The sequence below is a fragment of the Zingiber officinale genome, chromosome 6A, assembly GCF_018446385.1.
Source record: "Zingiber officinale cultivar Zhangliang chromosome 6A, Zo_v1.1, whole genome shotgun sequence".
Classification (NCBI taxonomy): Eukaryota; Viridiplantae; Streptophyta; class Magnoliopsida; order Zingiberales; family Zingiberaceae; genus Zingiber; species Zingiber officinale.
This window is the reverse complement of record NC_055997.1, coordinates 23,585,285-23,612,900: the sequence shown is the minus strand read 5'-3', so window position 1 is coordinate 23,612,900 and position 27,616 is coordinate 23,585,285. Positions and strand designations below refer to the sequence as shown.

The 27,616-nt window shown below is 39.8% G+C and overlaps 2 protein-coding genes, 1 non-coding gene and 1 pseudogene across 3 annotated transcripts; all 4 read right to left on the bottom strand.

Moving 5' to 3' along the window:
* Positions 1 to 1,036: 1,036 nt before the first annotated feature.
* LOC121993803 (phospholipase D delta-like) lies at positions 1,037 to 4,173 on the bottom strand. The gene is made up of 8 exons (XM_042548110.1): positions 3,250 to 4,173; positions 3,066 to 3,182; positions 2,716 to 2,910; positions 2,374 to 2,640; positions 2,230 to 2,298; positions 1,858 to 2,154; positions 1,618 to 1,788; positions 1,037 to 1,528 (listed from the first exon to the last, which is right to left on the bottom strand). The coding sequence occupies exons 1-8, from the start codon at positions 4,171 to 4,173 to the stop codon at positions 1,037 to 1,039; spliced, it is 2,532 nt and encodes an 843-aa protein (XP_042404044.1).
* Positions 4,174 to 11,581: 7,408 nt separating this feature from the next.
* Positions 11,582 to 11,663, bottom strand: TRNAS-CGA. Its single transcript has one exon. It is a non-coding gene; the product is annotated as a tRNA-Ser (tRNA).
* Positions 11,664 to 19,604: 7,941 nt separating this feature from the next.
* Positions 19,605 to 23,420, bottom strand: LOC121996137 (adenylate kinase, chloroplastic-like). Its single transcript, XM_042549978.1, has 7 exons — positions 23,121 to 23,420; positions 22,780 to 22,878; positions 22,352 to 22,480; positions 22,120 to 22,254; positions 20,935 to 21,081; positions 20,681 to 20,755; positions 19,605 to 19,980 (listed from the first exon to the last, which is right to left on the bottom strand). The coding sequence occupies exons 1-7, from the start codon at positions 23,340 to 23,342 to the stop codon at positions 19,867 to 19,869; spliced, it is 921 nt and encodes a 306-aa protein (XP_042405912.1). The 5' UTR covers positions 23,343 to 23,420; the 3' UTR covers positions 19,605 to 19,866.
* Positions 23,421 to 24,036: 616 nt separating this feature from the next.
* LOC121996135 lies at positions 24,037 to 26,719 on the bottom strand (annotated as a pseudogene).
* Between the last annotated feature and the right edge of the window lie 897 nt (positions 26,720 to 27,616).

Genomic DNA, 27,616 nt, shown 5'->3' with positions numbered 1-27,616 from the left:
GGGTAGCTGGGAGTCGGCCACTGAGCAGCCAAGAGTCGGCCCTTGTTGACCTCGTATGCTATTCTGACTTGATCATTGACCATAGCTATTGGTCACGTGGTACCTAGGAAATATCCTTGTACCATACAACTTTAGTATCACTTTTATATATATATATATATAATTTTATTAAATAAATTATATTATTTATAAATTATTATTAAATACAATATTCAAATCCAATGATCTATAAATTCAATTAGTTAAGTATTTATGAATAAAAATAATAATTAAAATATTATTAAATGAAAAGTCCTTATTGAAGAAAAAAATAAACTAATTAAATAAATTATTTTTTAAAAAAAATCAGTGGTTCAACTTGCCTATTTGTCGATCAAATTTGGATTTGACTCGTAACTAGCCCGTCTACGAGTTCGACTTATTGAATCAAATCAACAAATAATCGTCCGTTCAATCGGATCAAGAGTAACTTCTTTACATTTATTAGTCGTGTGTGCAAGATTACATATTTTATGGATATCTTCATAAATAGCTAGTTAGCTCGCTAGTATTTTAATGTACAACTAATTTATTATAATTAATTTATTTATGAAACTGTCTGACTCACACTCACTCGAGTACGTTGAGGGCCGGGCCTGCCACCTCAACGTAACCTCTTTACATTTATTAGTCAAGTGTGTAAGATTATATAGCTAGTTAGCCAGCTATTACTTTAATTAATGTACAATTAATTTATTTATGAAACTGTCTGACTCGAGTAACATTTATTTTCTGCCGTTGATTAAATCCCTGCAAAAGAGTTCATTGGACCGGCCGGGAAACCAAAAGACGGGGAACCTCGCCGGCGCGTGCAGTATTTGTCAAACAAATTAAACCATGCATATGCAGCTTCGAACATCAAATGATTCGATTTTGTATATATATATAATATATTTACACAATTAATTTTAATTAATAGTTTAATACCCATTTAATTTTTTCTACGTAAATTAAACGTCCGTCGGTCCATCAGTAATTCTTCCTTAATACATTAATTCTACGTGGTTAGCACATCAGGGAGAGTGGAATGGGCACCCAGAATCTTGCCGCCCACGTCGGGGAAGCTCTCGCATCCGGGCAAGGGACCGACCCTCCCGTCTGGCTCCACCACCAGCGGGTACTGCAGCAGGTGGCCCTTCATCTGCTTGATCTCCGGCGCGGCGTAAGAGTTCCAATTGTTCTGCGCAAGACTGTTGACGTGCCTGACGCACTCAAGGCTCTGCGGCTCCTGAAAGCAGTCACTCACCACGCCCATGTGTTCCGCCCAAAGAGACATTCTGTACCCGTAAACCTGTCCGCGAGGATGGCCGTGCCTTGCGGCCCAACTGTAGTGTGGCTGATACGCACCCATTGCGATCTCAGTGTCCCTGGAGCCCTCCATGGACCTTTGGTTAATGTTTGCCGATCCAATGATCACGGCCTCATCGTCCACGATCATTCCTTTTGAATGAACATAAATCATGAATCTACGGAATTTCTGAGACAGACGCTGCACGGCCCAAGTTTCAAATTTAATAATTAATTTAATTTCCAATTATATTTATACGAGTGTTACTTAATATAAATATATATATATACCTGAGGAGCGTTTTCTTGACTAGTGTTACTTGATTGCGTTTGTTGGAGAAGGGGTTCGCACTTGCCGAGACAGTAGAAGTTTAAGTAGTCCTGAGGGTGCTTGGTTTCAGAGAGACCAGCTTCTTTGAGGGCATCTCCGATGACTTTGTACATCATCGATATTGTTTGCCCCTATATATATATACAGATTTAGTCATCGATATGTGTATAGGAAGAATTTGGAAGATATGATGGATCGACCTGCCAGAAGAGTATTTCTTGCACGGCGCCACTGGTGGGGATTCCCTCGGGCCACATTGGCACCACCACATAGACTGCAAATCGTTCTTTGGCCTTGATTTTGCTCACAATTTTCAGGGTCAGCTCCATGGGTATCAAATTGTCAGCGCCTGCGTTTTTGTAGGATGGCCAAAAGTAGGAAGAGCCAATGAAGTATTGGTTCTCTATGTAGATGAAGTGCTGTGCTGCTCGAATTGCTTTGACGTACGCAGTGTGTATGCTTTTGTCTATCTTCAAGTTCTTCGCGCAGACAAGATTCTGCAATTACAAGAAACACGTACGATTAATTAATGCCGAGGCCTCGGATCGTTTTATGAGAAATTGCAGACTGACCATTGCCTCTGCTTGCTGCACCACTTTTGGGAAGCCTTTCACTGACCCGGAATCGATTGATCGGAAAATCTAGAAGCCGGTTGTAGCTGATTAAATACGTGCGTGCAGTTAGAACTTAAAGAAGGAGAAGGAGAAGTAGAAAACCTGGACGTGCCAATTCTCTGGATCATTTTCAGTGGAAGTTTGGCTACCAGACTGGTAGGCAGAAGGAGAAAGAATCCATGAAATCCTTTCGATCTTAATCAAGGCATCATCATTCCAATGTGTCACTTTTCTCAACTTGAAATCTCTCCATTTCGTAGCTTTTCTCCACCTCTGTTCAAAATTCGTCAATATATCATGTGCCGCTGGGCCTTCGACTTTACAGTGTAAATCATGCCACGGCTGCCTCGGCCCTTGGTTATTATTGCCCTAAACAGGATTTTGTGTATGAATATTCATATGCACGTCGAGGACAACAACCATGAATCTGGATATATCACTCACTTGAAATGTAGGGTTGTGGATATCTTTGTGGAAAACAGTATCAAGATCAGCGAAGAGCCTGTGCTCAGGAGTGTCGTAACGACCGTCGCATAGATCGAGTCCGCCGATGAAAGCTGTTACTTTCCGGTTGTTTCCATTGGCATGGGTGTCCATGATAACGCATTTCTGATGATGCGTGAACAGAGTTCCGACGACCTATCAAGAAAGTAACAAAAAATTTATATATATATATATATATATATATATATATATATATATATATATATATATATATATATATATATATATATATATATATATATATTTTGCTGGGATAAATTAATAATTTAATTAGAGTATGCCATACACACATGTTGCTTGAAAATGCTTAGCTTGTTGCTTGCATAGCGAGGGGCCAACACACAATGCACGCTTGAATGCTTAAAGAACTTGCGAGTTTCTTCATCGTGCGTGTGCATGACACCGTCCTGCAATGAATTAATCCACCCATGAACATTCGCACACACTACATAGCTAGCTAGATATTAAACTTACTGTTTTCAGAAGAAACTTGTCGTGCGAAGTCTTGTCGTCCCAAATCAGCATCACCACGCGAACCCCTTCCTGTGTCTTGTACTTCAAAAGCTCCCCGAGAGTCAACTCCCCGCCGTTGGCCGGCACCGGCCTCGTTGGCTCCCTCACCAGCTTCACCCTGTGATAGACTGACCATCCGACTATGTAGATGAAGTGATGAGCTTCCACGATCGCATGGCATGTGTCCTCCCAGCACTTGCTGTGCTCGAAGAACTTGCCGTTGTCTAATTCAATCTCAGGGAGCATGTTGTCCGGAACATGAGCATCTTGGTAAAGGGTGATTTGGCCCCGTCTATGGAGGGGGAAGTATGCATTGGGCACGCCGGTATATTCTGGACCTGCACCGATCCCATCTCTGTACAAAGGGTTGCCGTCGATGCTCTTGAACTGCAGGCTCAGGTGAAGATCTGGATATGGCTTCGTGGCCACCCCGCTGTGATCGATCACAGGAAACCAGCCAGTGAGCGGTTCCCCTGACAGGATTCTCTCGACGGGGATCGTCGCCACGCCGATCATTTGGGCTCCGAACACATCGTTGTCCTTCACCTGGAACTCAATTTTGTCGGTGGGGTGCGCGACCGGCACGCAGAAGTGCTCTTCCCATTTCGGGTCTTCGCTGTTGGGAATCACTCTGGTCTGGGCTATCGTTGCTCCGGCGACGCAGACGGAGACGTAGGGGTCGCTGGTTATCATCTTGCTCATTCCTCTGTGGTTGCTCTCCGAGTGCCGGCGAGGCGCAGAGCAGGCTCCGTACATGGTGAAACATTTCCGCATCCTCTCCGACATGAGATCCATATTGGGAAGCGATCTGGCTTCCAAGATCCAGATGTCCAGGTCCCCATGCAAGAACTTGAATCTGCCGGCATCGTATGACCTTTTCCCCATTCCTGTAACAAGAATGCAGAGGAGGCTAATTAAGCCACCGTCACCTGCATGTCCTCCTGCATCTCATCTTCTCTCTGGGTGTTGTCGATATGTATGCTGATGAAGAAATAGATTGCCTGAAGAATTGACACCGGAGATGATCAGTAGAGGAAGAAACAGAGGATACTCTAAAGAAAAACTATATAAAAAATCAGTTTTAATCATGGGGAGGAGCTTGCTGTTGGTGGAGCGGTTATTTCGGTTACATGGGAAATACCTACCGCTAGAATGAATGAATCCCATAACTCCTCCAACAAAGAGAATGTAGTCAAGACAATTCAAAGTATATGAAAAATTTGAAGATAGCATCATAACTTTTCAGAGGGACTTTTAGATACGGTGAGTATTCGGTAAATAAATTAATCGAATTAATTAAAAACGGATGAGTATTAGTTAATTTGATAAATAAATCAACCGAATTAATCATTTAATATTAATTAACCAAATTAAATTAAAATTTTACTAAAATCAAATTAACCGAATCAATTATTTCAATTAACATAATAATAAAAAAAATTATACAAAATTAATATCAAATTAATCGAATTCACCCCTAATTTTAGATGTTGAATTTTTAATTTTAAAAGTAAAGAACTTAAAATATTTTATAAAATGTAATTAATTCATAATAGAAGACTAAAAAAATTAAGTTTATCTAAATTTAAAAAGAAATATAATTGGAGTATTTGGAAAGAAATTTATACCACTATTTTTTGGAAATTAAGAGTGTGTCAATATTATTCAACTATCTAATCACTCTCGTGTAGATAGTTTTAACCAAATCACGCCGCAATACCTTTAATTCGCTCTAAAACTCCAATATATATCACATAAAATAATTGGTTTTTCATATCTTAATTTTGTATAAATTGAGTTGTTCATTGTAAATCGGCTCAACTGGTTAAAAAGTAACGGGAATACACTCTTGTATCATTTTTAGCTAACAAAAATGATTACAACTGAGGAAAATGTTTGTAAAATATCAAATCCGAAGTATAGATAATTCAAAAAAAGCTTGTCACACAAAAGCAATAGGAAGTTTTGATCTGCAAAATACAGCAGTACAGACTACAAACGGATACAAAGGGAAGGGAATTGCATCTGTCAAGCATAGGTGCGACAGATATATGATGATAGAGCATGAGAAACAGTTATGTCGAAAACTTCCTTAATCATCGGTCATCTTGGTCTTTACTCGTCAGCCTGTCCAGAAAACAAGTATCAGAGAATTAGAACAGCAGATCCAAATGATGCACACAAGCATTACACATTGTGGGGGAACCAAGCCAAATGGAGTAGCATAGCCTAGGAAGTAAACTAAAGTTTACAAATAATAAGAAAAAATTAAAGTGCGACTGAAATCAGAAATGTACATTAATCCCAAATTTGATTTAACAGTTGTATTAAAACATAAAAATAAGAACTGCCAAGGTATAACTCTTACTGCCAATTTGAGAGATACTTTCTTGGCTACAAACTATCCCATATGAATCATGCCACACGTCAAATGAGGCTGGTCAGCTAATCTTGATCACAAACTCATAATAGATTCATTTCAAGATTAACTTGTCCAAAACCAGGTGGAATCAATAGTGATTTTGCTATAATTTGGGGCCCATTCATACTTCAACAGGATGTTGGACTCAACAGTGTCAGAAAAATCTTAGTACCAAAAATAATGCAACAAAATAATTGCCCCTCCCCTACACCCTTAATCCAAAAAGGAAAAATGGATAGTGAGTCCGGCCAAATAACATATCATCTGATGCCCCTAGTCTATATAAATCCAGTTCCCATTGTTTTTAAGTGTATTGCATGATAGTATACAAAACTATCTACTAGGTTTCATATTAGCTTTCATAATGAATGAGGCTACAAGTTTGAGATCACAAAGTCCATAGCTCAATTTGCACCACATTACTATACTTCCAAAATCTGCAATCAGAAAAACTTATTAACATAGTTATTGGAGCGAAAGGTAATATCGCTCACCCCAAAGAGTCCAGTATCATCAGTCCCATGACAAGATACAGATAGGTAAATCACGGAGGGCATTTTATCCTACCGCAGTGGCCCTTTGCATAAGGTTTGCAACAACTGGAAATCGACCCCAAGACCTATTGGAATAAATACTCATACAAGTACCAACTGCGCCAACCCATGGGGGCAGTATAGCTACGAACCAATGTCAAATATTTATCTAATTATGTTCCCTGAGTGCTCATACAAGTGATCCCATTACAGAATGTCTGTGATACAAATTTTAACTCAATGATTGTGTGTGAATGAATTCATAGAGAAATTGATGGATTACACACCATGGAGACTGCATCAAGATCAATTTTTGAGGTTGATCAAAGGAATAATCGGTTAGTATTAGCTCTTAGAGTTAATTATGAGATGATTAAACTTTTGCATCATATTTCATTAATAAAAGGCAAAGTTTATGGTTATTATATTTACTTCATATCTGTACTAGATAAATAAGTATAATAATGTGAGTAGTAGGTTCTAGTCTACAGTATATAAATTAATCGAATTGACAGTATTGAAATTAGCATGCAGGTCAATTGATGACTTAATCTTACAAGTCATGGATATAAGATATCAAGTTGACACATGAATATATGAGAATGTTTCATGGATCTTTATATGAGTATCATAAACATTCTTATAGTGAATATAAATAATCCTTAGAACTGAAGTCACTATGGTTCCCTAAATAAGGAGTTGTGTACTTTGATATCGACAATCATCACTTATAACAAGGTGGACTATAAAGTCGATCACTGGTATACAATAAGTTATACGGAGAGATATGAGTGATGTAGATGGGATCTATCCCTTCCATATGACGAAAGTGATATTTGTAAGTCCCTTGATTAAGTAGGACATAAGAAAACATGGTCATACTTCAATTAGTCAATATGAGATATTGAAATTATTTGATTAAATGTCTCTAACTTAGAGATCAAGAAACACAAAGATTGATAAGAGGATGACACGGTCTATGCCTCATAGATCAATCTAGATATCAAGGATAGGAGGGCCAAGTTATACAAGATAATAAACACAGAAAGGTTAGGTCAAATCGCGACATTCTCATCACTTGGATAGCAATAATGCATTGTTAAATGTCACTCATTGCATATATATCTAAAATAGTTTTAGAGACATTGTCAACGTTACGAGAACCTATTGGGTTACACACAGAGAAAATATTGATTTGGAGATGGATTTATTTTAGTTTGACTAAAATATGACGGATACTAAGATTATAGGGTTAGGTCTAATCTGAATTAGACCTATTGAGTTAGACTCAAATGAATTCAACCATTGGATTATTAGATTGAGTTTAATCCGAATTAGACTCATCGAATTAGATTCAACCACTAAAGAGGGCTAATGCCCTTTAAAGCAAACTTCTAGAAGTTGGAATCTTTGATTCGATGATGCAATCAAAACGTTTGGTTTCATTAAGAATGAAGATGAATCTTATGTCTACAAAAGGGTTAGTAGAAGCAAAGTCATCTTTCTCATCCTGTATGTAGATGACATACTTCTCATTGGAAATGATATCCCAATATTGCAATCTGTGAAGACTTGGCTTGGGAATTATTTCTCAATGAAAGACTTAGGTGAAGCAGCCTATATTTTAGGCAAGATCCATAGAGATAGATCTAACAAATTGCTTGGCCTAAGTTAGAGTACATATATTGACAAGGTACTTAATCGTTTTGCCATGTAAAATTCCAAAAAGGGATTCCTGCTCATGTCACATGGTATGAACCTTTCGAAGGCTCAATGCCCCTCTTCTAGGGAAAAATGGGATCACATGAAACAGATTCCTTGTGTATCTGCTATAGGGTCTATCATGTATGTCATGCTATGTACTCGCCCTGATGTCTTGTATGCGTTAAGCATAACGAGCAGATATTAGTCAGATCCAGATGAAAGTCACTAGACAGTAGTCAAGAATATTCTTAAGTACTTAAGAAGAACAAAAGATTATTTCTTGATATTTGGAGGTGATAAGGAGCTCGTTGTAAAGGGTTAAAACGATGCAAGCTTCTAAACTGACAAGGATGGTTCCAGATCGTAGTCAAGGTATGTATTTTGCTTAAATGGTGGTGATGTGAGCTGGAAGAGTTCAAAACAAGGCACAATTGCTGATTCTTCAGAGGCCGAGTACATTGCTGCTTCGAATACAACAAAAGAGGCTATTTGGATCAGAAAATTTATTACAGAGCTTGGTGTAGTTCCTAGCATATCGAACCCAATAAACCTCTATTATGATAACAATGGGGTTATTGCACAGGCTAAGGAATCTCGCTCTCATCAGTGATCCAAACACATACTACGGCGGTTTCATCTCATTCGAGAGATCATCGATAGAAGAGATATGAGGATATGCAGAGTACCAACCGATGCTAATATTATGGATACTTTGACCAAGGGTATGGCACAGAGAAATCATGATGGTCATACTAGGTTACTGGGTATTAGATATTTCAGTGTTTAGCACTAGTGATAGTGGGAGATTATTAGTATTAACCCTTAAAGTCAATTATGAGATGATTGACAAGGGAACTTTTGTATCCTATTTCATTAACTTTTGATTTATGCTAGATGAATAAGTATAATAATGCCTTAGGGTAATAGGTTCTAGTCTACAGCATATTAATTGGTTGAATTGATAGTGGTTGTAGATATAGGATACTACTCTTAATTATTCCTAATCAATCATTAATATACAAGGACAATATTAATGCGTTGAGACTAGCATATAGGTCAATTGATTACTTAATCTCCCAAGTCATGGATATAAGTATATATTAGAAAATATGTACTGAATTGGCCTGCCAAGAGAATATTTCAAGGATCATTATATGGGTGTCATAAACATCCTCATAGTAACTATTGGTATGAATAGTCCTTAGACCTGAAGTCACTACATAAGAAATTGTGTATTTTGGTATCAGCAAATGTCACATGTAACAAGGTGGACTATAAAGTCGATCACTGGGTATGCAATAAATTATGTGGAGGGATGTAAGTGATGTAGATGGGATCTATCCCTTTCATATATGACAGAAGTGATATCTGTGGACCCCTTGATTAAATAGGACACAAGAATGCATGGTCATGCTCAAGTTAGTCAATATGAGCTATTGAGCTTATTTGATTGTTTCTACTTAGAGATCAAGAACACAAAGATTGATAAGAGAATAACACGGTCTATGCCTCATGGATCAATCTATATATCAAAGATAGGATGACCAAGTTATACAACATAATAGACACAAAAAGGTTAGGTCGGATCTCGACATTCTCATTACTTGGTTAGCAATGATGCATTGCTAGATGTCACTCATTGCATATGTATCTAAAAGGGTTTTAGAGACATTGCCAACGTTACGAGAACCTATTGAATCACATACAAAGAACATGTTGATTTAGAGATGGGTTTATTTTAGTTTGACTAAAATATGATGGACCCGAAGAATATAGAGTTAGATCTAATCCGAATTAGACTCATTGAGTTAGACTCAAATGAATCCAACCACGGGATTATTGGATTGAGTCTAATCCGAATTAGACTCATTGGATTAAACTCAACCACTAAAGAGGATTAATGTCCATTAATAGAAATTAATGTGGCATTAATGAAAAGGAGACCACAAAGGCAAAAACTTTTTGTATTCATTGGATGAATACAAAAGCTATTTTGCAATGCATTTTGGGAGGTATGTTTTTCTAGTCTTCCTCTTCTTCTTCTCTTGGTCGAACCATCGAAGTTGTTAGCACAACAAAGGTGGTTCTTGTTCGAAACTAAGTTCGTACGACGAACGTGGAACGTGTTCGTGTGGATACCGAAGAGGCGTGGCTATCCTGATCATGCTAAGATCTGCCGAATCAAAGTTGCTACCGGGATTATACCGTTCACACAACAAAGGTAGTCATTCTATCAAGCTTTGTATATTGTATTTGCATAGATCTCTAGAGAGAGCGGTTTTTCTGCGGCATATATTTATTGTTTTTCACAAAAAATCCCTACATAATCAATATAACTTGCTGCATTGTTCTACTTCTACTGAGATATCTGATGCGTCTTCGAATCAGTTATTAGAAGTTGAATAATCTTTGATTCGGGCAAATGTAGCACGTGATGTATTTTAGAATCATGAAAAAAAAAGTATAAACCATTATCCACAAGCCCAAATGGGAAGAAAATGGAGAACTTTGTTAGTCTATGAGAGTTATCCTAGGAAATTATAAGAAATCCTCACATTAAATGGATCGTAACAATTTTCATAGAAAGGTTTAAGTGCAGTAAATAAAACAAAAGCAAGGAGCATATACAACAAAAGCAAAAAATGCTAATTGACTTTATTCAGCTACTGACCAGAAAGCAACATCCTTATTTCATACTGGATGAAGGAAAACTAAGAAAATAGATCATAGTTCCACAAGAGATGTGTAAACAGAAAGGGACAAAAAGTTAAAAGATCATCATATAGAAGGCAGAAATAGCTGAAACCTTATAGGATGACCATTTTGGCAAATAACCATCAAGAATGTAAGAGCATTCAGTATATGCCGATCCAACTCCAGCACCAGCCCCAAAAGCAACAGATGCCCACCTTGTAGTTCGACTCCCTTATGCAATAAAGCAGCATGATGAATAAAAATGAAAATTTCACCACTAAATAATCAAAATGAAAATACACACTTCATCTAATCTCCCAGTCGACATTATATTACAGAATGTAGTATATATAAGTCATCAAGCATAAGAGTATCAAGTATGATAAGCAGGAAACATAAGCCCTAACGATAAGCATTCACCAGCATAAGAATTAATTTCATGCTGACGAGATTAACGCAAAACCATTTTTTTATTGATTAACTTTTAAAAATTAATCATTTACATCCATAACCCGTGCGCAAAGCTATTCCGAGTTAGATATCTGAAGATACCGAAATCGATTAAATCAATAGACTTCAGCCGACTGAATGATCTGCAAAATAAAATTCAAAAAAGGAATAAGGCTCACTGAAGAAGAGGACAGCAGCGGAGGCACCGGCGAGGGAGGAGTAAAGGAAGCGGCGGATTGATAGGTCTAGGCAGGCATCCAATTTGGGATCCAAATTGTAGTCAGAAAGAGACGGCGTAGCCTTCTTCACGCCGCCATCGGTGGCCGCTTCCGCCATGACTACAAGACGAGAAAAAGGGTTTCGAGATAGGGAGAGACAGAGAACAATGCGGGTTGTCACGGTGTAAATCCGAATGCGAATAAAAATTATCGGGTCTGGAATATAAAACCCGCGTCATCTTTTTTTTAAATTAAAAATGAAAAAATATTAACGTCGACAGCAGGATTCGAACCTGCGCAGGCAAAGCCCAACAGATTTCGAGTCTGTCTCCTTAACCACTCGGACATATCGACTGTTGTTAATACTTGTGTACATATTTTAAATTATCTTATTTATAATTAAGGCTCTTAGTTTTCATTACACTTTATGCAAATAATATTGTTAAAAATATTCATTTATATAATTTTTAATTTCGTTAACTAAGTTCCTTTGTTTAAATTATTTTCTATATTTCTCATCTTTTACTAAAATCAATATCTATTTTTTAAAAAATATATATATTATTACTTTCTAGTGTAAATTAATTCATTTAATGATCTTATGATCCAAAATTATAAAAACAAAAATTAAAAAAAACACACTATTTTTTTTTTCAAAAAAAAAAAATGCACTAACGAACTTGAGTCTTGTCAATCAACAGTAGAACTGTCAGACGAACTAATCCGTGACGGGACGAGCGGGGTGAAGCACACCGACTCGTCTTCTTAGCGAATTGAAAAATCCTCAACCTAACCCAATCCAAAATAGGTTTGCTGGTTAGGCGGATCAACTCACGAGCCTATCAAAAATTTTAAAAATATATAAAAAAATTATACATCTTTAATATTGTTGGTGCAATATCCCTTAGGTCAAGGTTGACTGGTTTGACCAAGCTCGAGTCTTGGTCATAGTTTCGATGTTTGACAATACATGTAGACACATGGACAATGCAGGTGCAGTTGTTCATATGGGGAGATTCTGATCAGGGACTGATCAGTGTGAATGAAGAAGAGTCAAGTAGGTATACCTGACTGGATGGAAATCCTGGTGAGTGAAGCCAGGTGAAAGTCCTAGTGAGTGAAGCTAGGCAGATGGAAATCCTGATGAGTGAAGCCAGGTGAAAGTCCTAGTGAGTGAAGCTAGGCAGTATGAAAATCCTGGTGAGTGAAGCCAGGTGAAAGACCTAGTGAGTGAAGCTAGGCAGATTGAAAACCTAGTGAGTGAAGCTAGGTGAAAGTCCAAGTAGGTCAAGAGAGTGACCGGATACTTGGCATGAAAGAAAAGTCCAAGTGGGTCAAAGGGATTGACCGGACACTTGGTGAGGGAGTCCTAGCAGGTCAAGGGAGTGACTAGATGCTAGGCATGACGTACCAACAGGTTAAGTTTGACCGGATGTTGGTTTGGGATGTTTGGGACTTGGTTTTGGGCAAAAACCAAGCTCTGGATCGATCCAGACCTTTCCCAGCGAACAGAAAGCATCTGGATCGATCAGTGGATCGATCCAGAGGTCCCAATCGATCAGTGGATCGATTGGGACGCTGCTGCTTCGCACGATAAGCGCTGGATCGATCCGTGGATCGATCCAGGCATTTTTCCAGAGCACAGAGGCACTCTGGATCGATCAGTGGATCGATCCAAAGCCTCCCCGATCGATTGGGAATAATCGAATCGATTGGGATCCGACCGTTGCGTAGTATTTGAGCCGCAGGCGAGCGTTGTCTTCGGAATCACTTCACAGATTCATTTCAGATCTTCACCAGCTCCTCCACAACTCTTCTCAAGCTCGAGATCGCCAGTTCTTGAAGGTTCTTGGAGGCTCTTCCAAGTCAAGAGGCGGATCAAAGCAAGAAGAAGAAACTAGGGTTAGGGTTTGTGCACTCATTGTAAGCTTGTAAGCTTGTGTTTCTTTACTACCCTTTCTCCTTCTTGTATTGAGTCTTGTAGGACTTCTCCGCCCTTGGTAGTTACCATAAAGGAGAGTTTCATTAGTGGAGGGTGCGTGCGTTGTGTGGATCCTTGGATTAGTCACCTCCCTTGGAGGTGGATACCAAGTAAAATCCAAGTGTTAGCGTATTTGTATTTGTTTCTTTGTATTTCCGCTGCGCATCCTTGAAGAAACAAGCAACGCCGAGCAACGAGCACGCGAAGAGCTATTCACCCCCCCCCTCTAGCTACTTTTCGGTCCTAACTTGAAGAGCATACTCACCGGAATCATCGCCGGAAGGGTCAAGCATAACAAGAAGAGCTAGAGGGTGAAGAAGTTGAAGCAAATTCATCAAAAGTCAAAGATTTCAAGAAGCTCAACTTCAAGATGCAATTCCAAGATGGACTTGGATTTGACACAAGGGTGGCTCCACCGTACACATCCACAAGTTTCGATTATTGGAAATCAAGAATCGAAAATTTTCTTATGATGGAGATAGAGCAATGGTTTGCTCTAATGGAAGGCTTCAAAGCTCCAACAAACTCCAAGGGCAAGCTTCTCAAGAAAAGCAAATGGAGCTTGGAGCAAATTCAAAGGAGCGAGACAAATGATAAAGTGACCAAGCTTTTGGTCAACTTATTGCCTAGCCACATTTTGGCTCAAATCGGAGAATTCAACGATGCCAAGGAGCTTTGGAGCAAATTGGCAACAATCCATGAAGAACCCTCCACTGTACCGAATCAAGAGGAATCCAAAGAGGGAGACTCATTGGAGCGAGATCAAGAGGAGGACTCCAAGGTTGAGAGATGCTCAACCTCCGAAGAAGAAGTCCAAGAAGAAGCTTCATCTTCAAGGGAGTGCAATGAAGAGAACAAGGAGGGAACATACTCCTTGTTCCATGTACAAGATGATGAAGCCTCCACCTCTAGGATTGAGGGGGAGCAATCTTCATTGACACCGGATTAAGAGCAAGAAGAATCGTCTACATCCGGGTCAAGAAGAGAAGAGGATGAAGAAGCTTCCACCTCCACAAGTCAAGAAAAATCAAATGGAGGAGCATCACTATCGGATCAAGAGGAAGCCTCTACATCCACATCACATGGAGGAGAAAGCGTCACCCCTACACAAGAAGGTATAAATGTTTCAATTAAAAATAAAAATCATATAATATGTTTTGAGTGTAGGGAAAGTGGACACTACAAGAGCAAGTGTCCCAACTTGGCCAAGAAGAATGGTCAAGTGACACGAAAGGGCAAGGAGAAGCCAAAGGAGACCACCCCCGGGACAAAGAAGGGCAAGGAACATATTATATGCTTCTCTTGCAATCAAAAGGGACATTACCGAAGTCAATGCCCCAAGGGGAAGAAGATGGTCAAGGCTCAAGGAGGAAGCTCAATTCAAGGGGGAGCCCCTAAGGTAAAAAGAAAGGTAACTTTCATTGAGCCTATTCCCTTGCATAATGGTAAAAAGCATGCTAATTCAAACTTATATCATTTTAATGCTATTTACCATAAGAATAGAGAGCATGGTAAAATTAAGGAAAATAATGTAGCTTACCATGCTAAAACTACCACACCTAGGATTAGGAAGGTAGATAAAAATCTAGGCAATCACACTAAGGACCTTAGCTACAAGCCTAGAAATAAAAATGCTCATAAATTTAATGGAAAACCAAAAACTAAGGACTTAGTGATAGAAAATCAAGTCTTGAGGTCAAGGCTTGATAAAATGGAAAAGACCCTAAAAAGGATGGAAAATATCCTAAAAGGGCAAAATGAGCATAGCCTAGGTCTAGGAGCACAAAGGTCATCTAATGGCCATAGGGGTTTGGGATACAAACCAAAGGCTAAGAAGGATGTAATCTCTTACCATAGGGTTCCATATAGTTATGGAACCAACCCTAGGTCTAGTGGTCAAGCCAAAAATACAAGGGAAGTTATCCCTAAGAGTATTTTTGCAACAAATGTGACTAAGACTTCTAAGAAGTCTAAGAAAGTCACAAAGAAGGTTACAAGGGAAGCAATCCCTAGAGTTGACCTAGAAAAAGTGACCAAGACTTCTAAGAAGCCAAACAAGGTCACTAGGAAGGTATCTAGGGAAGTTATCCCTAGTGAATACCTAGAGCATCCAAGGAGCACCAATAGGTTTTGGGTTCCTAGGAGCATTTTCTCTATCCCATAGATGGGTTAGAGAGTGTCAACTCTGAGAAGAAGGGTAGTTAACCCAACTTTGAAGAAATTGACACTCAAGGAGCATTTTCAAGGTTTTTGTTAACCTTTGAAAATGAAATGGATTTATTGTTACTCTTGGAAAGAGTAAAATGTGCTATAAAGGAAGAAATTTGAGATGACTTTAAATGGCACAAGAAATCAAGTGTTAAGAAATACCAAATTGGGACTTTGGTATTGTCTTAGAAATTTAAGGCAAGTCTAAGTCTTAATTTAAAGTGATTACTCTTATGGGAAAATGAAATATGCCAACATTTGAGGAATGTTTTAAATTTTTAATTGGCATAATTAATTCAAGAGATTAAAGAAATGTCAAGTTGAGTTTTGACATTTTCCTAAGGAAATTGGGCAATCTAGGGTTTATGCTTTAGGATTAGCTAAGGGTTAAGGATATTTAGATAGATAATCTAGGTATATTTTACTTATGCTAAACCTTGTCATGATTATTTGCCCATCATATGTCATGACATCATGTCTATTTTTGTAATTATGTTTTATTATAAAAAAAAATCCAAAAATACCATGTCATGACATTCATATATCAAGTAGTTATAGGATATTTTCTTTTGAAAATTATTTCATCTTGATGTATGCCATAACATAATCATGCATTAAGTTTAAATTCCTTGAAATTAAGGACAAATGGCATTTAACATCACTTATTAACAAGTGACATCCTAGGTGGATGTTTAATATCTTTAAAATGCCTAGATAGGTATGATCCCTAGAATAGGGTAAAACCAAAATCTCACATCTCACAAGGACTATAAGGTGACTTGTATGTGTTTAAGTGCACATTAGATACAAGTGAGATGTTAGGAAGATGAACAAAACTCAAGATGTTGATTTAGTGCATTCTTCTGAGTTTTAGGTTCATCAAAACACATAGTTATGTGTTTTCCCATCATTGGGAAAGCTAATGTACAAGTCATGTGCATTAAGCCCAAGGAACATGGTGAGATATTGGTTTTGAAAATGTTGTTTAAAATGATTTTGGAAAACCTTGGTGAAGGCTATCTTTTGATAGTAATCACCATTGAATAGTTAGACACAAACTTGAAGAGAACGCTAAAGTTTTAGCAAGTTTTCAAGCTTGTGTCAATCTTTGAAAATATGATGTATTTTCATAGAAAACTATTTTTCCATGATAAAGTATGCCCTAAATAATGCCTACACGAAATTTCATGATTTTTGGATTTTTGTAGAATTTTCTAGGGGTTTCTGAAGTTGGCTGAATTTGAAATTCAGCAACTATCAGAGCTCCGATCGATCCATGGATCGATTGGAGTGTCTGAATCGATCAGTGGATCGATTCTCTCATGAGCAGAAGCTCGCTGGATCGATCAGCCGATCGATCCAAGAAGACTGAATCGATTAGTGGATCGATTCAGAAAGGTTCAATCGATTGGAACCCAACTCCAATCAATCCAAGTTGCTGATTTTGGCTGGGAAAGCTTATTTTCAGCATTTTGAACCTATTTTAGTCTAGGTAACCATTCCAAACCCCTAAAAATACATTTGTATACATAAAAAGGGTGTTTTCGTGTGGAAAACAAGGATGGATTGGTTAAGGAAGGCTAAGTTGAAGTTTAGGTTGAGGTTTGTTTCAAATTTTGAATATTTGAACCTCAAAACTTCTAAAATTGGGTTTCCTAAAGTTTTGGGGATTCCAAGTCATTGTTGGTGCAATGACAGAAGTTACCAACATGTCTTTAGGGGGAGGGACTCTTTAAAGACATGAAAATTATTTTTCATGAACCTTGGAAGGTGGTCAACCTTCCGTTAAGAACATGCTCAAGGTTGAGCGTTTGAACTTTAATGGGGAGTGGATATCCTCATTGTTCAAGTGGCTTCAAGTGGATAATGCTCAAGGATGGGCATTTGCCTACATTGGGGGAGAATGTAGGGTTAAGGTTAATGAAGGGTATGGGACCTTCATTATCGTGTTGGTCACAACGAGTGAAGTTGTGAACAACGATGAGCAACTCTTCAGGGGGAGAGTTTTCAACAATGGGGCATTTGTTGAAGAGTGCCCAAAATTGAGGCACGGGTTGATGTGTGCTCAAAGATGGGTTGATGTGTGCCAATAGGGGGAGAATGTGTGGTTTAAGTTAGACCTTCATTACCTATGGGGGAGGTCATAGGGGGAGAATGAAGGGAACCAACATTCATACCTTGACATGAATGGAGTTAAGGCTATGGGATTAGCTTAACTCAGAATGGTCCAAACTTAAAGGTATTGTCAAACATCAAAAAGGGGGAGATTGTTGGTGCAATATCCCTTAGGTCAAGGTTGACTGGTTTGACCAAGCTTGAGTCTTGGTCATAGTTTCGATGTTTGACAATACATGTAGACACATGGACAATGCAGGTGCAGTTGTTCATATGGGGAGATTCTGATCAGGGACTGATCAGTGTGAATGAAGAAGAGTCAAGTAGGTATACCTGACTGGATGGAAATCCTGATGAGTGAAGCCAGGTGAAAGTCCTAGTGAGTGAAGCTAGGCAGATGGAAATCCTGGTGAGTGAAGCCAGGTGAAAGTCCTAGTGAGTGAAGCTAGGCAGTATGAAAATTCTGTTGAGTGAAGCCAGGTGAAAGACTTAGTGAGTGAAGCTAGGCAGATTGAAAACCCTAATGAGTGAAGCTAGGTGAAAGTCCAAGTAGGTCAAGAGAGTGACCGGATACTTGGCATGAAAGAAAAGTCCAAGTGGGTCAAAGAGATTGACCGGACACTTGGTGAGGGAGTCCTAGCAGGTCAAGGGAGTGACTAGATGCTAGGCATGACGTACCAACAGGTTAAGTTTGATCGGATGTTGGTTTGGGAGGTTTGAGACTTGGTTTTGGGCAAAAATCAAGCTCTGGATCGATCAGTGGATCGATCCAGACCTTTCCCAGCGAACAGAAAGCCTCTGGATCGATCAGTGGATCGATCCAGAGGTCCCAATCGATCAGTGGATCGATTGGGACGCTGCTGCTTCGCACGATAAGCGCTGGATCGATCCGTGGATCGATCCAGGCGTTTTTCCAGAGCACAGAGACGCTCTGGATCGATCAGTGGATCGATCCAAAGCCTCCCCGATCGATTGGGAATAATCGAATCGATTGGGATCCGACCGTTGCGTCGTATTTGAGCCGCAGGCGAGCGTTGTCTTCGGAATCACTTCACAGATTCATTTCAGATCTTCACCAGCTCCTCCACAACTCTTCTCAAGCTCGAGATCGTCAGTTCTTGAAGGTTCTTGGAGGCTCTTCCAAGTCAAGAGGCGGATCAAAGCAAGAAAAAGAAACTAGGGTTAGGGTTTGTGCACCCATTGTAAGCTTGTAAGCTTGTATTTCTTTACTACCCTTTCTTCTTCTTGTATTGAGTCTTGTAGGGCTTCTCCGCCCTTGGTAGTTACCATAAAGGAGAGTTTCATTAGTGGAGGGTGTGTGCGTTGTGTGGATCCTTGGATTAGTCACCTCCCTTGGAGGTGGATACCAAGTAAAATCCAAGTGTTAGCGTGTTTGTATTTGTTTCTTTGTATTTCCGCTGCGCATCCTTGAACAAACAAGCAACGGCGAGCAACGAGCACGCGAAGAGCTATTCACCCCCCCTCTAGCTACTTTTCGGTCCTAACAAATATTTTATTTTGAAAAAATTTCTTCAATCAAATGTATCCAGGAAATCGATATTTTAAATATAAATGGACTGAAATGAATACTTACTTGATGAAAAATATTATTTTTATTTTAAAATTATAACAAAGAAAGATAATAAATTGATATAAAAATATGTTTATATGTGTTTCTGGACCCACATGCCAATCCAAACCTGTGATGGATTGCCCCCGTGGATCACAGGTCTAAGTGATTGGGCCACGACAATCTTGGGTTAATAAAATTCTAACCAAATCCGTTTAAATTATTTGACGGGATGGATCAATCTAACAAACCCAAGCCAAATTGACGGCTGCAATCAACAATCCTATGATTAAGTAATTTCTTTAGGGAACCTCGCATTCTCAATCAACACTCCTATGATCAAATAATTTCTTAAGGGGCCCTCACATTCTCAATCAACACCAGTAAGACGAGCTAAGTTTCAAACATTCATGTCACGAAATAGTCAATGAAATTAATTGGAATTATCATTTAAACTTCAAACATTCCAATGCATACAACTCAAAACTAACTTCTATGAGTTTAAGCAAGCACAAATAAAAGATAGGGGGAACCCAGTTATTTAATGAAATATGAGTTTTTAACTGACAAAAATGTGAAAAACATGTATTAATAAACAACAACAATTTCAGTAGGTGCCTCCTCGGAATGTTTAGCTCTTCTGCCAGACAATTCCATTTTCCCTCAACAAGTCCCCTAATCAGCTACACAGCAGCAGCCTTGGAGTCCATGCTTGCTTGTGATTTCTTCTCTTTTACTGAAGACAATACCTTGTCTATTTCAGCAAATACATCTTCTTTTGCAGCATCTCCTTTGATCTGCGGAAGCATCAGAAGTCAGAGTTAGGTCTTGATTACTCGAGTTGAAATTTGTTTTATCAACATAATAATATGATTGGAAGGAAAAAAAATCTTGAAACTGCTGAAACTAAGATTAGTTATGGATAAAGAAGCACTAGTTGCATTTTTAGTTGTTTATAAGCACAATATTGTGTGTCAACAAAGTTATAGTTGTGAACTGAGTAAATTAACTGTGTAACCAACCCCGAATAAGATCTACTGCTTGTTGCAGTAGTTGACACTTGAACAAGTCAATAACATCAACTTCTTGTTTTTGCTGATTGTCATGCCAAAGGAATACTCACAAAATCCCACACACAAAAGAAAAATGAAATTGACTTCATCAAGCAACTTTTGATGTCTTCTCTTAGTAATAGGGATCATAGCTCGTAGAGTAAGATAATCCAAATCATTTAGCTCAGGAGGATATATTTACTGTTGGATTTGATTTTGGCTTGATGTTTTACCTTTACTGATAGATATACCATAAGCGTCTTTACTTGATTTCCTATTGAAAACAATGTGTTGGTCCTTTCACTATTTTTTATGCTTTATAAGTTATCATTTACAGAACAAATCTCCGAGATGTTGTATATCTATAAACACATTTGAAACTGACATCTCTTAAAGATCTAGTGGATCTTCAATTAGAAGTGTGAGAATGAGTACAATTACATACCCTGACTATGACGTCTTCATATGTTGAAAGTACGTCTTCAACATTTTGGTGATGAGTCTGCAACCTCAGTTTTACCTTTAGTTACAGAAAAGAAAATATGAGAATATTCATGCATTAAAAATGTAAGAGTAATAAATGTGATATCAGAATACATAAATAACAACTGAGAGAGTGTAGTCTACCAGTAAGAATAGAAGCATATGAAGAACATAATATGTTAGGAAATATAACCAGATATGTGCTAAAGAAAATACCTTTTCCTCTGTATCATCAAAACGCTGTGCAAGTCTTGCTGCGATTTCTTCATTCTCAGGCGGAGAGTATTTCAGGTGGTATATTTTCCCAGTTTCAGGATCGAGTCTTCTGCCGACAACTCTTTCAACAAGGTTTTCTTCAGAAACCTGTAAGAAGCATGATCTTTAGATGTCATTCACTTGTAATATATTTATCTTTATATCAGTGGATAAGATGTCATAGCCAACATATTTGTCATAAGAAAGAAAAAGGATTTGAAAACTTAGAGGGCGTTTGGTTTGCGTTTTTCATGCTGTTTTCTGTTTTCATTTTCTGAGAAAATGAAAAACGCGTTTGATTTGCGTTTTCCACGTTCATTTTTAAGAAAATGAGAGCGTTTTCTAAGAAAACAAAAAACGCGGAAAAGTCATTTTCTAAAAAATGAAAAATGTGCGTTTTTCATAAAATGAAAATGAAAATGAAAATGGGGCAAACCAAACGCACCCTTAGTCTCTCTCTCTCTCTCTGCAAAATCCCAATCAAGAAATTGGAGACAGAACAGGTCATAAGAAGCATCATACAAATATTCAGTACATTTTAGGATTCCGTGAGGAAAAGAACCACCATGTCATCAAATTTACAGTACTATCTTGAAGATGCAAATCATTTTTCCAATGTAAACAAATTTGTCAGGGAGAATCTTAGTGGGGAATATTAGGCAGCTTTAGCTCAAATGTTTTAACTCTCGGACATGAGAATTGAGATACATATCTAAGAAAAATGCCCTAAAGCATTTTTTTAAGCAAAAAGTTATAGCCAAGGTCCAACAGTTGCTTCTAATTTGTGCTTCAAACTACACAAAATAGTTACTTTTAACTGTTTCCCCTACTGTTGCCTGATTCTGATAGTCTAATAGACAACAAAGTTTTCAATTCACTTAATAATTCTTTCCATACTATCAAATCCACTGATTAATTTAAAAAAAAATCCACAAAGGTTATGTCTAACTTTAAATTTAACAGTTTGTTTAGCCAGGAAAGCCACCAATGCATTGTCATTGAGAAAACAACAAACTAAAGCATAGTGGGAAACAAAAAAATCTTTTTTTTTTTCTTCTTGTTTTGTTGCTAGGATGTAAACAGTCTTTACTTGGAATCAATACGGATCAAACACCATGTTTAAAAAGGCAAAAGAACATTTCTTACATCCAGTAGAATAAAAATGTCAGGCCTAATTCCAAGTTCTTCTAATGCTTTTGCTTGTTCTAAGCTCCTTGGGTATCCATCTAAGAGCCATCCTTTTTCTTGAGCATCTGGCTGGAGAAGTCTGTCTTTCACCATCTGTTAGTGCAAAAAAGCACCATCTGTTAGTGGCAATCTTGTAGTCGTTGTAATTAGGAAAAGGGTGACACAAAAGATGAAATTACCATTCACATACCATAACAACTATTTCACTCGGGACTAACAATCCCTTCTCCATATATTCTTTAGCACGTTTCCCCTTTTCTGTTCCAGCTGCAATTTCTTCCCTCAGCAAATCTCCTGCAGCTATATGAACCAACCCATACTGCATAGCAATAACCACATGAACAACTAATCTCCCTTCATTGGAAATTAAAATTCAGTCAAAACTCATTGTGATTGCAAAAAGTCCCTAAATTCATATGTAATCTAGTACACACTCTTTTGAACTAGTTTTACCGTCAATTCATAGATAATAAGCTTCTACATAAACCATGAAATTTTCACCGCCGTGAGAGGTTTATTGATGATTAATTAAAGTCATAACCAATAATAATGTTACTATGTCAGGCACAACGGTGCTATTAAGCATGTATACTGAAAAAGCTATAATTTTTCACCTACTTTGTTTTTGATAAGCTCGCATTGTGTTCCCTTCCCAGATGCGGGTGCTCCAGATATCATAACCTTCAAACAGTCCTCAGTATTCATGTTGACCTCGACCTGATGAGCACATTGAAAATGAACAAAGGAGAACAAATAATCACTCGATTGCATTCAAAACATTGTTAGAAGTAAATAAAAAGATTCATAATTTTCTCCCAAACGACTTCCGATCGGCATTAATCAGCTAGGATTCAATTGGAAATACCCAATTCCTGATCCCAAATCCTAAAGATGACACCTTTTGGCTTCAAGACCAAACAAAAACCTACAGACCTGCTAAATAAAAATCAGAAGCAAACCTCGGTTGATTGTTTCGAGACTACTGATGTCTTTGGCGGAAACTGGGAGGATATCCTGTGTCCTTGGTTGCTTCCGTGACGCAGAGAGATTCTCGGTCTCTCCGGCAAATGGGAGAAGCCGACGGCTTCAACTCTGAGCCGATTGGGAGGGAGCAAAAACAAAGGTCCGGGCTTTGACGTAGCTTTCGTAGTCGTCGCCGAAGAAAATGCTAAAGACGCCATGACCGCTCTCTCTCTCTCCTTCGTTCCTCCCACGGATCCTTTGAGGCTGTTGGCGCAGAGGAGGAACCAGGGGACGGCGAATAAAGAGCCGTCGTTTCATCCCCGCCGTAGATTTTTCTTGTTGATTCGTGCTGAATAAGCTAGATTTCAACGGCGTTGATCTTTTGGCAGCCGATGGCTCCGGTGCCGGGACAAATCCACTGCTGTTGTGATTTGATTGGATAATTGCAACCCATTGTTTTTTCATTTTTCTAGTATTTTTTCCCTTTTATTTCATTTATTTATTGAATTCTATTTTAATATTATTTTTAGACAAAAATAAATACTTTTGAAATCTATCACAAACTTATAATATTCTAACACCATTTTTTTTTAATTCAGCAACGCATACTTTCAATTTGGTAGCAAATCTATAATATTATCAATTTTATATATATTAGGTAATATTTTATAACAAATTGCAAAACACATTGTTCGATGATAAAAAGATTATATATTAGTTACTTGATTAAAAATCATATTTTTCAAAGTAAATCATTATCAATATGGCATTTGATTTTAATCTTTCTTTAAAAAATTATATAATGCGGTAAAGTAATAATGCCCTAAATGTATTATACATAAATATATTAAAATAATAATACATATAACATTTATTAAATTATTAAGAGTTTATGGATATTTTAGTAATAGATTTTAATAAAAACTTCACTAAATATTGGCATTTAGCGGATGAATATATTTTAATCAATAAAATAATGAACAATGGAATTATGAACTGGATTTGGAAATTGGAAAGAGCAATTTATGGGAAAACACCCCCGAGTTTTACGTTATTGGATCACATGAAAATCGGGGGCGATGTTCTTCTCCGCTACAGACACGTAGGGCCCGCTTCAGTGCCATGACCACCGCCCCCATAGACGGCCGCCGTCGCCCCTCCGCCCTCACGCATTCCGCCGTCACCATGTAGCCATCGCCTCCGCCTCCTCCGCCGACGCCACACTCTCCGGTCTATCACTCGCTCCACCTTGCCCACTTCGATCCACGGCACAGCCATCTCCACCAGGTTCCGCGGCGTCGAGCAGCCTTCTCCCCCCTCTGCCGCCTCGCCCTGATGCACCGCCTTGCACCCTGTCACCAACTCCAGTAGCACGACCCCCAAGCTATAGACGTCGCTTTTCTCCGTCAGCCGCCGGAGCCGGTAGTACTCCGGGTCCATGTACCCGACCGTGCCGGCGGCGGCGTCTACGCTATCCTCCTCGTCGGGGCTCGTCAGCGACAGTCCGAAGTCAGCCACCTTCGCCGTCCACTCCTCGTCGAGCAGTATGTTGGTGGACTTGATGTCTCGGTGGATGATAGCTGGCACCGCGTAGGAATGCAAGTACTCGATCCCCCGGGCCGCATCGAGCGCCACCCTCAGTCTCGCCGGCCACGACCCCAACGGCGACAACGTCCCCATCGGTTTCCGGTGGAGGTGGTCATGGAGCGTGCCGTTGGCCATGTACTCGTACACCAGCACGCATTCGTCCCGTTCTCGGCAGAACCCTAACAAGCGCACCAGGTTCTTGTGGTTGATGCGGGATAGCAAAGCGAGCTCGGATTCGAAGGCGCGTTCCCTTTGTTTTCTGCCGCGGAGGCGCAGTTGCTCGTGCCGCCGCGATACGGGTGTCACGGGCGCCGCCTGGATGTCGGCACGCTTGATCGCGACCTCGCGTCTGTCGGGGAGCATCGCACGGTAGACCGCGCCGAAGCTCCCGGAGCCGATCTTGTGCGACTCTGAGAAACCGCTTGTGACCTCGAGGAGGAATTGGATTGCAAACTCTTCGATCGTCCCGTTGGTGGTCCTGCCTTCGACAGGCGGTTGCCGATTCGATCTGCCCGAGGTTTCCTCAACGCTACCGTTCCTCTTTTTCTTGAGCGTGACGGAGACGAAGAAGGTCAACAGGGCAACCAAACCCAATCCAAATCCCACTGATCCAAGAACCAAAAACAACACCTTTCTCTTGCTTCCTACTTCGAGTCCTTCTTCAGGTGCAGGTGAATTGTTCGATGAATTGGGGCTGACCTTGAATTTGCAGAACTCACAGATGGCTTCGTCTTCGGAAATGCACATGGAGCCGGAGCCCGGCAGCACATCGCAAGGGCAGTTCGTGGCCGGCATACAAGTCCCGGGCAGCACGCGATCATACAGAGTGTGGTTCCGCCGGAACACATCGTTCCCCCAGCAAACCAACGAGTAATTGGCCTTCACGATGCCGCAGATCGTGTCGCCCTTTGCTTGTATCGCCACGAATTGCTCGCCGGCTAGGTAGTCCGGCAGCAGAGCGCCATGTCCCCAACAAAGCACCGTTCCATTCGATTGCAGCACGCAGGTCTTGTTCTCCCCCAGCGCCATTGCGACCACTTCGAGCGGCACCGGATCAAACTGCGGCGCAACGCCCCAGCAGATCAAGCCGCCACCTATTTCGGCTCCACAGGCGTGCCTGGTCCCCGCGGCCACCATGCTAAACTTCCCAGCCGGTTCCTTCCCAACAATCTCAGCGTCATTCCCGAAGCATCGTATTGTGTCGTTGCGGAGTCGGCCGCAGAGGAAATCCCTCCCAACGGCGATCTCACGGAAGCTCGCCTCATCGGGAACAACCAGCGCCGGCCACCGCCAGCATCGCAACCGGCCGGCGTCCCTGCTCAGGCCACATACGTGGGTATTGCCAGAGGCGAGCGCGGCGAGCGGCGAGCCCTGGTAGATCTTCTTCTCGTACACATCCGAACCATGGCCGCGGAATTCCCACCACCGCATGTTGACATTGGCGTCGCCATCCGCGGGGGCGGTGAGGCCGCAGAGGAAGCCATCGCCGGCGGCGACTGCCGAGTACATGGCGCCGTAGGAGTGTCGGCGCCAGCTGGCGGTGCTGGTGCATGTGAGATCGAACGGCCTACCGGTGACTTGAGATGGCACGAGGGCGCAGACTAGGGCGCCGTCGGCGAGACGGGAGATGGCTACCGTGGAGAAGGGGGAGGAGAGGACTAAAAGAAGGGACGACAAGCTCAGAAGGAAGTGAAGATGAAGCTTGGACTGCGTTGGAGAAGGCATTGAGTTGAGGAAGCGTCTATAGCGGTGGCGGCGAAAGAGGTCATGGTAGAGGAGGACGAGAAGGAGAAAAGAGGGAGCTTTGAGTGCCTGGTTTCTAAATGCATGGTGAAGCAGAAAAAGAAAAAAGGAAGAGGAGGAGGAAGAGAAGACGGCAGCACAGCAGACGCGGCTTGGAAGACTTGATAATAATGGCCATGGACATGGACACGGACAGATTCCTTTCGTGTGACGAAGAAAATTGGCTTCTATTATTTGGCCCCGAGTACACACTGCAATTCAACTTTAAATTGGCCTTGTTCAGATTAAAAACCGAGAGTCGAAGGAGCACGAACTTTCTTCTCTTCTATGAAAACGATAGCACAAGAAAAAAACAGCAAGAACGCATTATGTCACCGGTCAACGAATAATTCAATCTGCGTCCTCTTCCGAAATCGTCAACGAAGATGATGAGGACTCGAAGCATACTATATTATAATAGCAGCGGATTCTGATCAATTACTCTAACGCTTAAATTAAGATTTATTTGAAGTATGAAGTTAATATAGAGCAAGAAAAATAAAATGCAAGAGTTTAATGTAATAGAAGAGAATGTGTGAGAGTCCTCCTGCACCTAACTCCTTTAGGATTTACATTGTAGTATCTAACAAGATGAAACACAAAATAAAATATGTAAATCATTCACAGTGATCTCTCGAGATAAATTTGATCAACACTTCACATTAGAAGAGCGATTATAAAATGATATCGAAAAGCTCTTCACAAAGTTCATGAACCAAAACTTTTGTAGTCCAAATGTTCTTCACAGATGATTGCTCGTGCTATTTTATTCTCTCATCTTGATTGTTCTTGGATGCCAGGTTATATAGGAAGAAAGTATCAGTTTATAACTGATGCTTTGATGGCCTTTACTACAATAAACGTTGAGGGAGATGAACCAATCATCTTCTCAACGTTTAACGTTGCAAACATTCAATGTAATGTTTCGAATTTCTGCCAACATCTCTACTTGTCCAACTCAATCCATAATAGTTATCTAGCCATATAGACTATGTCAATCACGTAAACTATAAAATGATCATGTCACAATGACCAAAGTAAAATATTAATTAGTCACAAAGACCAAATAAGTCACATAAATTATATGATAATCAAGTCACAAAAACCAAAGTAAAAAATTAAT

Excerpts from the sequence above, each read along its gene's own strand:
- LOC121996137 (XM_042549978.1), bottom strand. The coding sequence starts at position 23,342 with ATGGCGTCTTTAGCATTTTCTTCGGCGACGACTACGAAAGCTACGTCA. Across the intron at positions 22,481-22,779 it reads GCGAGCTTATCAAAAACAAA|TATGGGTTGGTTCATATAGC; the intron begins GTAGGTGAAAAA and ends ATTGCTATGCAG. Across the intron at positions 20,756-20,934 it reads TTGATGATACAGAGGAAAAG|GTAAAACTGAGGTTGCAGAC; the intron begins GTATTTTCTTTA and ends CTGTAACTAAAG.
- LOC121993803 (XM_042548110.1), bottom strand. The coding sequence starts at position 4,173 with ATGGGGAAAAGGTCATACGATGCCGGCAGATTCAAGTTCTTGCATGGG. Across the intron at positions 3,183-3,249 it reads ACAAGTTTCTTCTGAAAACA|GACGGTGTCATGCACACGCA; the intron begins GTAAGTTTAATA and ends AATTCATTGCAG. Across the intron at positions 2,299-2,373 it reads CAGAGAATTGGCACGTCCAG|ATTTTCCGATCAATCGATTC; the intron begins GTTTTCTACTTC and ends ACCGGCTTCTAG.